Below are 17,784 nucleotides of genomic sequence, written 5' to 3'. Positions count from 1 at the left end.
CAATTGCCAATAAATTAATCACTTTTAACACCTAGTTCCAGACCCTTCATTACGTCAAAGGTGACTAAGTGTGGTCCTTACTCTGAGACTCTCTAAGACAATGGAGAATGAAAACCAGGTTTGGTGCTTTATCATAGGAAAAACCTTGCCCAGGTAGCTCAGCTGAGTGTACTAACAAAGGTTTCCATGATTTGCTTTTATGGTTTAAGTGTAAGGACTCTCACTTTTCTCACTCCACTGAAACAGCTGGTAAAACACAATTCCTCTGACAGCAACCATCGAGCCTACATAACTGACCAGATGAAGTACAGCAAGCAGAGCGGGCTGCCTGATTCGCTTCCATGTAGATTGTATGTCTCAACTGAAGGCTGTAATTGTGTTGTTCCAGAGCACCCAGCACATCCTGGAGGTCAATAAATATAAATGGAGAATGAGGCTCATCCCGGGGCAGTGCTGTACACTTGAGCAAGGGAATCATCACATCACATTCCGTTCTATTTATGCAGCCAGCTCCAGCCAAACAGCAGAATTTGATGGGACTGTTATCTAAACTTCCTGGCGCCTGCTTGCATGAGTGTTATTTATTTATTTTTTTTAATGAATGTTTTTAGTAAGGTTACTACTGTACAGAGGAAAAGGAGGGAGAAATGCAGAAGAGAGAGAAAGAAATTGAATCATCACAAAGAAATTGCTCATCTACTATTAAGGGAATATACACAGCCTATGTTCATCTTAAAGGAAATGCAAAGTAAATGTGAAAATCGACCATATGCACATCCATATGCAGACATATTGGGATAGTCTCTGAATTGCTTCTTTATACGAAACTGTATGCAACAATAATCCCAAAAGAAGATAAACCAGAGGACCTTTTATATCGGATACTGATACATTCTGCAGTAAAAAGAAGACACAACCTAGATAGGAAAGACAGAAATCCAAAGGGCTGTTCCACAATCACTTAAATTACCTATTTGACTGTCAATCTTCTTTTATGCAACATAAGAATGCGACCACATCTTGCTATCTTACAAAGATCAGAGATTGAATACATGTTGAAATTCTCATTTGAGAAAATGATTAGAGTGTTTGGTTTTCCTAGTGATAAAAATGAAATTAAAAGGCATCTGAAGGTCTAAAAAGCAAAGACAAAAATCTTTCCAAGATTGGCCAAAATGTCTAGTGAAGAACTGATTATTTTTAACATGTTGCAGTTTTATTAGACAGATGAATAGATTCCATATCTTTAAAAAACCTTAACATTTGCAGCCAATTTTTCAAGACATTAATTTCTAAACAGGAGATGAAAGGAAAAGAAATCAAAATGCTTAATAACATTTCCAACTTCTTAAAGGCTTGGAGGAACTCTAAACCTTTGGAAAAATCTCCTTGAAAAATGATTTTCAGACCAGTTTTCACTATCGAGGAGGAAGGGACATTTATCAAGTATATTTTAGCTTCAATTTTCACAGAAGCTAGTTTGCTGATGGGGTGGATAATAAAAGTGAAGATTTATGTTGCATTAACAGGTATGGTAAATCCTCATTATATCAAAACACAGGGGATAAACAGAGAAAAAAAATCTGACTGAATTAACTGACTTTGCATTATCAAAATCTTTATCAGAAAGTGTGTAGAGCCTCCCAGTTAGCTGGGGAAAACATACAATGGTTGTTTCTCATCAAAAAATAAGTAACTCCTGGTAAAAGGGGTTTGACTAAGAAGAAAAGGAAATTAGTAGTGAGATTAACGTTTACTAAATTCTAATAGATGCCAAGTACTGTGCTTGATGCTTTTCTGTGGGTTATCTCACTAAAATGCTCTGCAGTGTTAGGTAACAATAAGGAACAGCCTGATATAATTTGGATTTTAGTTCTCAGAACTTTTATTCTACATTTCCAAGTCAGGATAATTTAAAAATCCCTCTTCCTATGCTAAGGAAACTGCATGTCAACTTTGGCAATGAAAGATTTATGTTCACTTCCAGATTAGTTACAACCTAACTTCCTCAAAAATTCCAAGGATATTACAAATATTATAGATGAGACAAGTGGATAAAATCCATGCCACTTCTACAGTGAATGGTATAGCTAGGTCCTCTATCTAAAAGATAAAGTGGGAGGGGTGAATGACCATGAAAAGGTGTGAATGGATAGAGACAAAGGCCAAAACTCTGACATAATGCCAAAACAAGTTTCCTTTTTTGTTGTTTTTTCTCTTGTTCTTAACATTGATTACACTCATCTGATTCAGTAGGCATTCAGTAAGTGACCGCTACTAGGAGACACTTTCAGGGGAAAAACAAAACTATAGCTTTCAGTTTACCAAAGTTACTTCCATCCAAGTACGGCCCAGGAATACTCCTTAGTGTCTTAGGTTGGATAGATGTGAATACATCCAGGTTAGTTTACTTAAGAGCTAATACAATAATAAGAGCTAAGATGCAAGTAAACACAGTGATAAGTCAGAAAACATGAAAACTATAGACTCAGAGCATGTGTAACTACTTTTGATAAAACTGAAAATTTCTAAGTTGTGAGTTTAGACTCGTAATATAACATATTCACCCATATGGAATAGCTCTCGAAAAAGGCTTGAATAGAAAACTACTTTATTTTCTCCAAAAAGTATAACCATGAGAAATCACACAACTTTTTTTTTTTTTCATTTGGAAGAAGCTGATAATTATCAGTGATGAGGCACTGCTTCTGGCTCCCTGGCTGCACATTGACCAATGGAGAAGAGAAAAGAAATGGCACAGTCATTGCCTAAGCACATCTGGTTTTGGTTTTAAGCCCTGAGCCATTTCATAATGTCTAGATTTGCCCTTTAAATTAACATCCCATTATCATGTTTTCTGGCAGGAAACTGTAAAGATTGCAAATGGAATTGGACTTAGAACTCCCCAAGAAATTAGAGCAGTGACAGTTTAGACATTAAGTACTATACTCTGGCTTCCAGAATTCCAATATAACCTGAATTATTTCAAGCCTATGAGACTGAGAAAAGCGGAGGATAAATTGGGTTTTGAGAGCATTTAGATGGAAATTGGAGGAAAACAGCAACTTAAACAATGGCAATATTCAACCACAACATATGATTCTGTGTAATTACTAATTATTAGTCTTTTCTTAGCTGTCTGATTTGGTGCACTGAAGTCGGTCTGAATAAAGACTTTTGGACACATACACAATAAAAAGTTTATAGATGACCTAAACCACCATCTCCTTCTTATGGAACTCAAAAATAAGTCAATATTATAGACCACAAGGCAAGGTAGCAAAGGTTAATTTTGTAAAGTATCTATTACATGATTGTAACATTATTTTTTTCATTTCCTTTTGGAGCCTCTGTTTTGCTGCTCCCCTGATTATAAAATTGATTTGAATTAATGAATAATCCAGCACTGCACCCAAGATATTCCAGATTTAATTTGCTATTTATTCATTACTTTAAGGGTGTCTCAGAAATCTGAATGGAAATCACCTACCCGACCAACTTAGGCAAACTGTCCTAGTTCCTTTAGCTGTTTCATGAATGACTTTTCAAACTAATCTAGTCAAATGAGTCAAAAATCATTGCTCGTATCTCCAAGTCCGTAAAAATATATTTTGCAAATGCATTATGGCACAAGAAAGCAGATCATTTTGAGGAAGGAAATCAATCAGAAAAACTTCCTGCGGGTAATCTCATTAAATAGTTCCACTATGCCTTCAAGATATTCTTCAAAATCTTTATTATGACTTACAGGACCCTTCAAGGATCTGGCTACCATGGAGCCCTCCAGACTTATTTCTTGCCTCTCCTGTACCCTGGTGTTCTAATTAAATGACTAGCAGTTTCCCAATATAGCTTGTTCTTTTCCAGAGACTTAGTATAAGCTAAAATCTCTGCCTAGAATAGTAATTTCCAATAAAAATATAATGCACCATATGTAACTTTTAAATTTTCTGAGGCACATTTTAAAAAGTAAAAAGAAACAAATTTAATTTTAATAATATATTTTACTTGGCTCAGCATAGCCAAAATATTATTGTTTCAACTTGTCATTGATATAAAAAATATTAATGAAGTATTTTACACTCTTTTTTTTTTTTGTACTGTCTTCAAAATTCAGTCACACTCGTAGTGCATCTAAATTTGGGACTCGCTGAATTAGCCTCATGGCTAATGGCTCCCACACTGGACAACACAGGTGTAAAAAACCTTTGCCTTTTCCTCCCTTTAGGTTTCAAATCAATCTCACCCTCTCCAGGGATGCCCTCCCTCGTTCTCAGGGCTGGTTGCCAACCCGTTTGCCACTGCAGTACCTTAGGCACATCCTCTGCAATAGCAATTAACACATCCTATTGTCTCTTCATGTATCTTTACCAGCCAGTAGACTTGAACTCCCTGGATGTGGGGACTAGGTCTTACCTAATTTTAGAGCCCAGGCACCTAACAAATGTCTCTCATATAGTCATGTGTTTTCACTTATATTAAGCAAAAATAGCATCTAATAGTCCAAGTGGGAATTGGTTTAACAGTAAGTCCCAAATCTTTATACTAAGCTCTTACTACCTATGGGTCACTGTGTTAGTAAACAATCTCTATGTCCTAGTTTTCTTTCTTAATCTGCTTTTTAAAAACAAAAATAAAAATCTCAAAGCCAAAATTCTCACAAACGTCTAGTTAATTATGATGACTTAATATAAGCCAAGTTGACATTTGCACTATAATTGCTGTCTTTCAAAGGGAACTGATAAAGATTGTCTTAGTCAAAGAATTAACCAAGGAACTGATCAATATTTGTGACACATGGAAAGGCAGGGTGGTAGGGTGGTATCTGCTTCCAAACTGAGGCTAGCGGCCTCAAGAGTACTTTTGGCTCAGGCATCTATGGAATATAGATCATCACACTATTTGATCTATTTGTAAAGAACCAAACTAGCAAAAAGACCCCTCCCTCCCTTTCTTCACCCTGGTAAGTATCTGGCACTAAGTTATCTTTGGAAGAATAGAATAAGCACATGTCATTTATCTACATTTATCTACATAGCTTTAGTTACAGCTGTGTTACATTTTGCACAAATGAGCAAATATATGATAAAACAATTTCTCTCTTCAGTGTCATTCTTTTGGGAAGAAACATGAAGAGTTTTATCAAATATGAATATGAAAACACTGAAATAACTATTTTCCTTTATGCTTACTCAACATGACTCTCTTGGGTATATATTAACTGTACTGTTCCATACTACAAGGCTTTGTAAACTATATGGCACTCTATAAATGTGAATTATTATAATTATTGAACAGGCTATTAATTAAAAACATCTAAATTAGAAAAATTGAATTTTTAATTTTCATTAGTCTTCTTAAGTGTTAACTAATGATACTCTGGCAGATCTTAATATCACAGCTCATTTGAAAGTTGTGAAAAATGAGGGAAAGTGTTATAATTTTCACAAGGCCTTTAATTTGGTCTTAGGTAGATTCAAAGTTAAATGGTAGCAAAGCCCTAGACCTTTAGCCTAAGTATTCAATTACTTCTCCTTTCTTTCTCCTTGAGCGCCTGAGTTAACAAACCTCTCAGTTAACCTTTTTCCTCCAGTTGATAACTGTTGGCCAACGCTCGATTTGGACTCTATTAGTCAGCTCTTTTACGTAGGTTTTTCAAGATTTTGTTGATGGTTGTGGGTTGTTTTAAAGGTACCATATCCATCTAACATTTACAGCTAAAAATCATTTCCCTAAGCCCTGGTTAGCTTGTATGCAAGATGTGTCAAAGGTTGATCTTCATTGAAATGACGTTTAGCAGCTAACAGACAGCAGCTGCAATGAATGAAAACAGTGCCATTTCCAATGGATATGCCATGGCTCCCTGGAGCACCATGTTGGGAAAGCCCTCAAGGCTCTATTGGGGTTCAGTGGGAAAGATTTCCTTAATCACTTAGGAATATCTGCCTTGAACAAGTCCTGGATGCTGACAATTGGAGGACCTCCTTTTTGCCTTCTAAGGTCTGACCAACATAGAACGAACTAGATGCACATAACCTAGATCCTTACCCCAAAGGGTCAGTACTGTGTATATGTCAAGTGAATGTAATACCCTGCAGTACATGGTGCTGAAATCCATAATAGGTTATTGAAAAGCAGTTCATAAGAAATATGGATGTGTTAGGTGTTGACCCGGCACAAGGAAGAAATGATGACTTTCTAAGCAAATCTGTCTCTACCACTGCCTTTAAATCTAATTCAATCCAACCCTCATGTCTGCCAAAAAGATGAAAACTGAAACCAAATAGTGATATCTCTTCATTTTCCACTCAGAGAAAAAAAAGCAGCAGAGAATAATACAAAGAACTCATCCTCTGGCTTGATGGGACCAGTATCTGACTGGACAAATCTCTCCTTCCTCCATTTTTAGAAACAAAGATCGAAAACAGTAATGAGCTTCAAGATGAATGAGAAACAGGTAGTACGGAGGAGAAATACACTGACCTAACATTTTGTTTTCCGATAGTCTGTGTTAAGAGGGATTGAGGGCTCACTGATGCTTTAAAGCCAAAAGGCTGAGTATTGCGTATTCTAACAAGAGTCTTTACCTTATTTTCTAATCTGTGCCCACCCCCCGGAAAAGAAAAGACAGGAAAAGAAAAGAAAAGAAACCCTCCTGTAAAATGAAAGTAAGCTCCAAGCTGCTTACAATTGCCTTCTGCCTTTGCCTCTCTCTCTGTTTGGCCCTTTCAGACTCCCGCTTTTCAGACTCTCTGCGGTATTCTTCCCTCTTCAGCCTCTCGTGCTGATACTCCTCGTAGCTGTCATACCTGAGAAACAGAACTTCATCATTAAGGCAACCACCTCCAATCGCATGAGCAAAATTAAACAGAAATTGGGGGGTGGGGGCAGGGTTTTAGAAAACATCTTGTCATCTACGGGAGGAGATGAGAGGCGCGGAGGGTAAAGGACGTGTATCTTTACCTGGGCCGCCGGCCGTAGGGCGATCTTGAACGTGATCTCGCGCACAGGGGAGAATTTCGGTGCACGCGGTGTCTGCAGTGGCCTGACTCATAGTAGTAGCAAGATCTGGGAGAGAGGAGGAAAAACAAAAGGGCATTTGCAACTGCCGGTGAACCCCAGTTCATCGGCATGACTGAACAGCCCCTGGAATTCCGCATTACATAAACCGGCTTTCAGTTCCCAGCTACTTGTGAGATTTCCCAGTGACAGTTTGTGATCGTCTAGTCAGCTTAGAGGTCTGGAGTGACGTGTTCTCTTGCAGCATCTCTTATTGATGTGAATGCCGAACGCCGGCCTGGTACACTGTCAGCTTTATCTTGCATGGATCTCACCTATCCTGGCACAAGGCAGCTCTCCAGGTAATGGAAAAAGTTAGATGAGCAAGTTTCTTACAAATTGCTCTCTCTGATCTGACTGGCTCAAGGCACTGGGCTCAAGAATGACAGATTTAAGAGAAGATGGGGAGGAATGTATGGGTAACGACAATCTCCTTAGTTCCTGTCGCACTGGGAACGGATGGTGAGGGGCGGGGCTGCCTGTGGGTTTTGAATGCGTTTTTTGCCTTTGTTTTTTTTTCACTTCCTGGGAACGCCTTAGGCTTTGCGTGGGTTTTGACAAGGTTTACCTTGAAGAGGATCTACTGCCTGGGGACCTTGATCTTGACCTGGAATATGGTGATCGAGAACACGACCTATGTCGAGAAAAGGACCTTGAACGAGAGCGCATCCTTTGGGGTCTTTGAGAAAATAAGGATTTGGGTGGTGACACGGAATCTCTACACGGAGAGTTAAAAGAAGAACAAGAAGGCGACACATGGAACAATGAATAGGACTGCGTGCCATCCCAAGGGGACTTCAGTTTATCACTTTCATCCTCGCTGTCATCAAACAGGCCGTCCATGGCTAGTCCTGAATTTATAAACATAGGTAGTTTGGAGAATTGTTCATCACTGAAATCACTGTCCCTCAGTTCACTGGTCTTGTCTGCTTCGTCGTCAAAAACAGCTTGACTGGGATGACCGAAGTGCTTGTTCAGCTCAGCTCGGATTTCCTGGTCTTGGAGCTGTTTTCTGGTGCTGCCGGGAGAGACCTGCCTGCTCACCTCCGAGGCCTCTCTCGGGTAGCACTGGTCTGAATCTGTGGAAGAGCGCATCTGCCCCTGCCAGTTGGAGGAGGCATCTTTATATTCTAGTTGTCTGGAGTCGTGGAGCTCCTGTGATATATTAATGAGTATTTCCGTTTTGGAATTAATTGACTGACAATAGTCATGGTCACCAAACAGCCGCAGACTGGGCCGCTTGGCCTTCCTTTCCTCGTGTCCACTGGTGAGCACGGAGGTCTTGCTGAGCTGTGAGTACAACTCAGACTGCTCGGGCCCTTTCCTGGTGGAGTTATTGTCTTGGATACCAGAAGACTCACTGTACCGGGCCTTCTTTGATGGCGGAGGTACCACGGTCTTGCAAGAGGGCTTCAGCTTTGGAGAAGCCCTAAAAGGGTTATCTTGGTTGGCTTTATGAGGAGGAGTTGTGGGTGGAGTTAGGCCTAAGATAATAAAAGAAAAAAAAAAAGGGGAGGGGAGAGAGAGAAAGAAAAGAGACAGAGATACGTTGTTAAATGCCAGGATATGTTTTCCTAACTTTTCCAAGATTTCAGACAATGGTTAAAACTCAGTGTAAAGGAAGGAAACTAAATTCATGATAAGACCGGAAAAAGTGACCCTGTCCCCCGAAGCCTCTGTCACCAAGAAAAGATGGACCTACAATATGAGGCTGTGGTGAAAGCCATGATATTTTGTATTTCAAACGCCAATGCTAACAGATCCTGCTTCCCAGGAAACATGACCACGTCACCACCAGGCATTACCAAAGCTCAGGTTTACAGGGGCTTCTCACAGTCTGAGTTGTGGAAAATTAACACGGTGGGACACAGGGAAATCATAGAAGACCTTTGGTGGCATTTGTCTGCAAAGAACGCTGGGGAGGATGCATGTAGATCAGGAATTTTTGTAAAATCAAGGATATCTACCCATGGAGCCAAAGAATTAGGCAACTTTAAAAAAAAAAAAAAGACAAGAAAAGAAAAGATGGGATGACAGCAACTGGGAGGGAGGAGGGTGGGAATGACATTGGCAACATCAAAGTAAGTTCAGTAAAATGCAGCCGGCTAATGCAGGGCACCAGACAACTCTACAACCTGACGGCAATGATTCTTTGTCTCCACAGTTCATTAACTTTGTAAACCATGGCTAATGTAGGTATAGTACATTCTTGTAAGCATAACTAATACATTCTGTCTAAAATATGGTTCTGCAACAGAAACCTAAGTGAACAGTAACACTAAATATTGCGGTGCCAGCGGACCATTTTACTTGGAGCACCACATAAGGGCGGGTTACAAGGCTGAAGGATTGAAACGAATCCAAGCTTCGGCAACTAACTAATTGAAAAAAATGAAAAAAAAGAAAGGAAGAAGAGGGGAAATCTGTCAGTTGTTGCCTTTTGTGCTTTTCTACAGAAGGCAGAAAATTCCATCACAAGTCACTGTGGGAGAGTGTGTGAAGGCTGGTTACCTCTGTTCAGTTTCACCCCTAAGTCCTCCTCAGCCCTTTATGCCAAGGAAGAAGAATTGTGGCAAGGCTCCAGAGTCGACGGAACTTTGAAGAAGGGCAGGCTGGAGTTCAAATGACTTTATGCTTACAAGGGAACATTTTAGTTTACAATACACTTTTTATTTAGGAGGATGGGAGGACGCTATTCAGCAAAAAAGAACTTAAGTCCACAAGAAGCCTGGGCTTAGACTTAAGGCGACTGCATGCTTCAAGGAAAATTCTACCTTGCTGGAAAATAGAAGTATATATATATATATATATATATATATACATATATACACACACACACACACACACATACACACACACACACGTACATACACACACATAACCAAGTAGGGCACAGAAAGCTACATGACGTTTTGGTATGAACAGGAAGACACTGCCTCTCTCCCCTACTTTACAATAAAGAGATAGAAGAAATTAATATTTTCCTTAAAATGAAATATTTTGCACCAATATTTGGCAATTTTTATTATACGTAGCTAATTCTCCCTAAAGGAGGGAAGGAAACGTACAAAAACACAAAGAGGTTTGACTTTGGAAATCTATCCCAGAAAAGTTCAGAAAGACAGGGAAACGCAAACACAAAGAGCAGGAGACACTGCTCTCCCTTCGTGACACATCTGAGTCTCAGAAAAGCTTCCCTTTATCAGCAGCCTACTGTACACCTGCCCCCCATTCTCTGCTTGAAGATAATAGGGAGGTGACGTTACTGAATGAATCATCCATGTCACTGAAGTTCACCCTCCTTGTGTTCCCTCTTTCATAGACAAGTATATCTTTCACTCAATCTAAGGAATTCCTTTATGGCCAATTTTCTCTCCTCCTCCCCCTCCTTCCCCTCCTCCATCTCCTCCTATTCCTCCCATTCCCCCTCCATCTCCTTCTCCTCTTCCTTTTCTTTCGTTCTTTCTTTCCCTGTCTATCTTTCTGTTTGTCTGTCTCTCTCTCTGCTTGTTTCCTCTACCCTTTGCACTGCCCCATTCATACACACTGATTTCTACCACATGCTACCTTCAATTACTGCTACAACAAATTTAAAGATATCAATTCCCAGCAAAGAAATAACAAGATCTCAAATATTTCTCACAGGAAGCTAAGATGCTCAAAGAAATAATGATGAATAATCTCTCTTTGCTGAGTAAATAACAGTCAAATATTCCAAATGAGATAGCCCTTGAATTGGGGGAAATGACATTCAACATCCTCAAATACAACTTCATAAATCTTTTCATGATACTCTGAATGGGGGTAATTTTTACTTTTCCAATAATTTACTGCCAGGATCACTCACTTACCAGATATTGCTATATTTTCACGCTTATCTCTTTTTGAATGTGAATTATATCTTGTCTCTCCAGACAGATGAGGAGCTCTCAGTGGAATATTGCTTGGGCTTATTTTTGCAAAATGTTTCACTCGTTTTTATTTTTCTAGATCCTCCTTTACTAGTAGGTGTCCCATTTCAGTGGCCCAAGGATCACTTGGGAAGCTGGTCAAATATTTTTAATGACATGGTTCATAGACCACTTATGGAGAGCCAGTGTCCCGTCGCGTCTATGTGGCACCCTGCCTTGATCTCAGGTAGATATATTTTGACTGACATTCTAGACTTATAAAAAGAAACCCTAAACTTCAGAAACACCAAATTAGGCCACTATTAAAGAGAGACTAGTTCTAAAAATAGCTCAGCTATCTAGGGATTTTAAATATAGAAATTCTTTTTCGTCTTGAACATTTGAAACCCTTGTCCTAGTACCTAAGCTCATTATCGCTTAAATAACCGATTCTCAAGTTGCTCTTGGGAGCGCTAACACATGATTAGAGTTTCTTGGCGTTAAAAACAAAGCCTTTTACTTCCTTTTCATTTTAGATGGCCTGTGGCAATTAAACAGACTTTCACTCAGCACCTACTATGTGCTGAATATTCCCCCAAATGCTGGCATTTCAGGGATTCAGCCCCCAGGACTTCATAAAGAGATCATTCTTTAAAATCTGCAGTAAGTACAGATTTTCTTGTGTATCTGCTTAACACTTACAGAAACACCCTGAGATAACCAGATATACCCTGTGAGTGAAAATATCAGGGCTATAAATTTCGGACGGCCCTGCTCATTAAAACAAATAAATAATACTTGCTTAGTAGATGGAAGTTATTTTAGGATTAGTGAGTCGGTGGGCAGGGAAAAATAATTCAGATCATTCCCTAACCTTTTGACTGTTTACTGAAACTTCTTTAATCTGAGGAGAATACCCCAGAGCAAGACTGAGACATCTTAAGGATCATGAGACTGCGTGTCACCAGTGCCTCATTGAAAATCTATTTCCAGATAGGGTTGAGATCCAGAGTAAAACAAAACAAAGCAAAACAAAAGTGTAAGAAGCATTTTTTTTTTTTTCCCTTTTAACGTGATGTCCAGCTTTTAGGAGTTGTGCCCGGGACAGGGAACCCTTTGCTGCACCTGAACTAATTAGATTTCTCTAACCCCATCTCCTCCACCCAGAATGTTTTCCCCTGCGGTAGAAGGGCAGTCAATACTCAATTCCTCAACGCCACTACCTTTGTCATCTTCCCACTAATTGCCGGACTCTCAATTTCAGCCCACAAGCCTAAATCAACCGGGCTAATGCCTCCCATAACCTCCAGATTATTTCCTGTGTGTTGATTTTCTGGGGAATGTGTACATTTTGGTGTTGACAGTACAAGGTATATTCCATGCTCTCTCTTGAACTTAGCAGGTTTTGACAGATTTATGTGAGGACAGATGGCCATTACAGGCTGAAGGCTGACAAGAGGCAGTTCAGAACATTGTTAACACACTTGCACAAACTCTCAGCAGTGCAGCACTGTGCAGAATGTAATTCAGACTATAGCTTTTTTATTGCTGCCTATTTTCTTTTGTCAGAAGAGCCTGCTGTGCAGAGCAACAAATGGCTGCTATTACCCAGAATGTAATGGGTGTCAGACAAATCACGTAACACAAACAATCAAGAGTATGTAGGTCATATTTCAACGGAGCACAACCTTAGCAATATTTATGATTACTGCATTGAAATGTGCTCTATAATAAACAAGTACCTCTACATCACTCACACTTCTGCACTTCCGCACAGCAAATCTGGGGGAAGTGGTACACACTCTCCCACACTCTCCAGTTATCTTTTTAAACAGCCCTTAAAAAAAAAAAAGTCAGAGACAAGTTTGGTTTCGTTTTGTGTTTCATTATGTGCTATAAAACGATTTTCTTTGAGGAGTTCTCTTTTGGGTTGGTGTGTTTAATTGAATGACTGATAAATGGCAAGTCCTCTGCTCTGTATTCTGTGCTCCACTATCCAGCCAATGACTTCAGGAAGATCTTTTTTAATAGTTTACACAGTTTTACAGTTTACATTTCACACAACCTCCTGCTAAATCTGTGACTCGCTTTGGAGTTTGACAGTGGGATTTTTCTTACGTCACATGCCAATTCAAAGATTTCTCAAGGAAAGACACCGAGAAGATGATTTTCTAATTTGCTTAAAAACTCACCAAAGAAGGAGGACTGGGCAAAGAGAGGAGACTGACTTGAGTTCTACTCACATATTTTTGGCCTCAAGAACTTGGAGTGGGTGTCAAGGGAGCATAGGAAGGACTGATACTCAATCAGTATGAGCTGTTACTGCTATAATTGTTAAAACATTTTGTTGATAAAAGCTCCTCCAGTGCTCTCTCTTCACCCCTAACTTCCCCAGGACTCACTGGATCTCCACAAAAGCCAGCAAACAAAGTGTTAACCCCTGACACAGAAGGGCCTCCCACACCTCACTCTGGTACCCAGGCTGGCATGTCCCCTCTGACTGATGGAGCCCCCGCCTTTCCTGCTTTTTAAGGATTTCCTGTATCAGCCCTGAGAACTGGGGAACAAACTCACAGAAAAGCTTCAGAACATTCCTATGACATGTGTCTAATGCCCCAACTCTTGCTCATGGAACATGAAGTTGCTATTCATTGGCCCTCGGGCACTTTCCCACAGAGCTGGGGCAGGAGAGGGGGTCCGGGTCGGGGACGGAGGAGTCTGGCTTTCCAGGTGTCTCCCACCAAACCCCTGAAGTTGATATGGGAGAGAAAATTGCTTTGCTATCCTTGGCTTGAAAGACATTGGATAGTGCCATTTCCAGAAAAGAAAACTGAGGTGCTTTTCAGACGCTGAGTCAAGAAGAATGAGATTAAAAATAGAAAATGAGGGATATGAAATATGGAAGAAATTCCTGTCAGGACAAGTTGCAAAACACTGGAATGGGCTGTAAAGAGAATTTGTTGGGTCTCCCTTTCTTGGCTTCTTCAGCCACAGGAATGGATTATATGACCTGTCAAAATCACTTTCTAGTTCTCTGTCGCTGTGGCTTTCTTTTAAAAGTACCAGCTACTGCTCCTATTTTGCTTTGGTCTATTTCCCCACGGATAAGTCACATACAAAAGACGTATATAGCAAAAGGGTATAGCAAATTTATGCTGTTTGTCAATATACCATCCAGCAAAATCAGCTTTTAAGTGGGAAGTCCAAAAATGACAATATAAGACTCCACATAAAAGAATAAGAAATTACTCATTGATGGGTTAACGAGCGGGGTATTTTAAGTGCAAGTCTACTGAAGTGCAATTTGAATAACTGCCGATTTAAACAAAATCCACCATCATGAAAACCATGGGGAAAATATACATATCGATGGAGGAAAGCATTGCTAAGACCTCGTGAGTTAGGGTGATGAGGGTGCTGATGATTTGGTTCTTATTTTCCTAATTAGTTCTAAAATAGTTATATTTATTCTTATTACTTTTACAGTAATAAAAATAAAACGTTTATATATACATATACATGTGTGTGTATATATATATATATATATATATATATATATACACACACACACATATACATATATATGTATGTACATGTAAATAAATATATATAAATAAAAGTTTGGGGGTCATTCACTTTGGTTCCTAATCAAATTCCTTCATGTCCTGTGGTTAAAACCATCACCTTGTTGAGATGACATTGCTTTGCCATTCCCATTTCAGAAGCAAAGAGTCTAGCACTCTGAACATCTCCATATGCAATAGATTTAAATGCCTTCTGCCAAAAGAGCATTCTCTTTTCTCTCATCTTGCTTTACTAACAGCTATTTTGAAATCAAATTAGTTTTTACACCTGTAAAAGAGAAGCATTTTTTTTTTTATCAGCCAAAATGAGCTAGTTTAGGACAATCACAAAGTCAGACCAGCTGGTGATACCTAATAAAACAAACTTCCTATCTCATCCCTCCTGTTTCCCAAAGACTCTGCAGATGGGGCAGAGGGATTATTCTTGAGGTCTTAGAATGTTGTTGACTCTTTACATTTTCACTTAAATGTTTGGAAAATTTCACTAAAATTTGTAAAATTAAATAAGAAGACACCAGAAAGTCCTGGGCAACAGCTTGATCCACGTCCTCTGTTGCAACCAAAGGCATTCAGCATGCATACCAAGGATCAACAAATCAACAACCTGCATGCTGTCCACACCCTGTCCACCCCTCTGCTGTACCGACGGCAGACATTACTAACTGATCATGGGCAAACATTACTAACTGATCATGACATTCCCACTGAGTACAGACTTGGCCTTAGCAGCCTTCTCAACACAATGCTTCTGGCAGCCAATACCAACCAATGACGCTTGGCAAGTGAAATAAAACCTATTTAACATAACAGATGTCCACTACTATCTTTAAAATTCAGGCTTCGGGGAAGATACATAATCTCTAGTCAGACAGACTTGCTTTGAACCCAGGGTCCACCACAGACCTAGAATCAACATATAGCTTTTTCCTTCACAATTAAATGGACAGAGAGTCCAGAAATAATACAAGTGAAGTGCCTATTAGTGAATGTCTGGCCTCTAGGATTTGTAGTAACAGCAGAAGTACCTGTTGTTGAGAGAATGAATGCCCAAGAGGAGATTTTTCTACCTTGATTTGGTAAATCCCAGCCCCACACCAAAAGCAGTATATGTTCAGTTTCATGGGGAATTAGGGGAATTTTGCCACAAAAAAGAATACATAACTTCATATAGGAGAGTGCCAAAGAGGAGATAGTATTAAGGCCAATAAAAGGAAACAGGTAAAAGGTAGTCAAAAGTTGAAAAGATGAGCTGGAAGGTACAATGACCTCCAGAAATGAATTTAATGTAGAATTAGTAATTAAATAGCTAATAGTTATTGAACACATATGCTGTCACTGGACTAAGCTTTTTTCATGTTTTATCTCATTTAATCCTCACAGTGCCTCAATGAGATGCAGGTACTGTGATCAGCTTCATTTGATACATAAGCTTCCTGAGTCTTACAGAATTTAATTAGATTGACCAAAGGCCTTACAGCTAGATGAGGGTAGATCCAGAATTTAAACTTGGCTTTGTTCAATATCAGAGCCAAGGTTTTGCACAACTTCACTAAACTGTGCTGTCTGTTTTTTAAAAAATCATCATAGACTACTTTCATTTGGAGATTTGCAGCTTTTCAAGTATCTTAGTTCAGGTAGTATCACACGAAACTGCCAATTTTTTTGGTATGTCAAAAATGTTGAATACTGGCAATTTTATGTTTCAATTTACAATACAGTATCTTCTGCTCCATCAATATCTTCTCTCCTTTCCACCCACACACTTAAAAATCAGATGCAAATATTTTTCTCCCTTAAGGCACCCCAAGTCAGTGGAGCGCTCAATTTCCTCCAAACTCCTTTCCACAGATCAACTCTGTCACTCACTGCCTAATGGTATTGCCTTAATGCTTCCTTCAGTCCTGAACTGTCTCCACAATTCTTTTCAATCCTTTGCACAATCATGGTATTTAACTTGAAGCCATGTTACAGGGTTCTCTTTGAAAGCTTATTTTCTCCCTTTGGTGATTCTCTTGAGGCACAATCAGTGTTTGTCATATCCTCCAAACGCTACTACACAACAAATTTTACTGAAGATGTTTAGTGGGGATGGAGGTCATGAACATTACACATTGTCTAGCACTTCAAACACACAATAGCTCTGTCAAAAAAAAAAAAAACCCTCTTCTTCTCCCTCAATCTCCTCCTCCCTACACCATCCTCCGAGCAGGTTTCAAACGTCTCCTTCTAGCCACCTTCTACAGCCTCCAAGTTCTTCTTCATCCCTTGATTTTCCTGTAGCTAGAATTCCCTTCTTGCATGTAATGCAATTTGGCCATACATCAGCTTGTGTAATTTGTATCTGCACTCATTACCACCATGCTCAACAAATGAAAAACCAACCCCTGAGCCCACCTTCTTTAGAAAGTAGCAGAACATTATAAACAGTAAATAATATTTTCCCTTCATGCTACTTGGACAATATGTGTTACTTTCCCAACTGACTATAAGCCCACATCTTAAAAACAAGAACATTTATTTAGCACCTACTATGAGCCAAGTACAATAGTCCATGCTTTGCATGGACTAGTCTCTGTGTCTTATGCTTGATATATATTCCCCAAGACCTACTGTGTTGCAAGCATAGAGCAGGTATTATATATGTTATATATGTTGGTAAATTGATTTCCATTGTACTCAATACTCTTTCAAAGCACTAAGAAAAAGGGGTTTAAACTAGTAAGATGAGTTCTGGCTCACCAACAGAAATAAATCCACTGTATATATTTTTAGGATGCTAAGTATTTTTTTAAAGTATCTTCTATAAATTCTCAACAGTGTAGCCTACTAACCTTTCAAATGTATAACTAAAATATTTAAAATTAGGTCAGTAAGAGAAATAATAAAACTTCTGACAAGAAGAAAATAAAAGTAAGTGCTTTTTTGTAACACCATAATCTCATGAGTACAAGGAATGCAATTTAAATGAAATGTTATACACATAAATGAGCAAAATGTTTTAAAAATGAAGATACCCAATGCTAGCAAGGATGTAATAAAGCAAATATATCCACATAGTGATAATAGGACTATAAGTGGAAACACCTCTTTTGGAAAGCAATGGTGTAATATGTATCAGAAGCCCCCAAGATATTTATATCCTTATATTCATGTTAATAACTACTAGTAGTTTATTTTGAGAAAAATAAGATTTAAACAATTTATGAACAAAGATTTCCACTGCATGCTATTTCAAAATGGTAACACTTTAA

General features: G+C 39.0%; 1 protein-coding gene across 6 annotated transcripts in view; it reads right to left on the bottom strand.

The window, feature by feature from the left end:
- The window catches only part of PPARGC1A (PPARG coactivator 1 alpha), a 467,754-nt gene that overhangs the window by 13,701 nt on the left and 436,269 nt on the right, over positions 1 to 17,784 (bottom strand). For all 6 annotated transcript variants that reach the window (XM_082462056.1, XM_082462052.1, XM_082462055.1 and 3 more), the window contains exons 8-10: positions 7,628 to 8,543; positions 6,964 to 7,068; positions 6,689 to 6,809 (exon numbers count right to left, since the gene is read on the bottom strand). In XM_082462056.1, the coding sequence (XP_082318182.1) occupies positions 6,689 to 6,809; positions 6,964 to 7,068; positions 7,628 to 8,543 (1,142 nt within the window). The remainder of the gene's footprint in view (positions 1 to 6,688; positions 6,810 to 6,963; positions 7,069 to 7,627; positions 8,544 to 17,784) is intronic.

The sequence above is a fragment of the Balaenoptera physalus genome (assembly GCF_965194825.1).
Source record: "Balaenoptera physalus genome assembly, chromosome: 5".
Taxonomy (NCBI): Eukaryota; Metazoa; Chordata; class Mammalia; order Artiodactyla; family Balaenopteridae; genus Balaenoptera; species Balaenoptera physalus.
The sequence above is the reverse complement of the archived record's forward strand: the minus strand, read 5'-3'. Positions and strand labels throughout refer to the sequence as shown.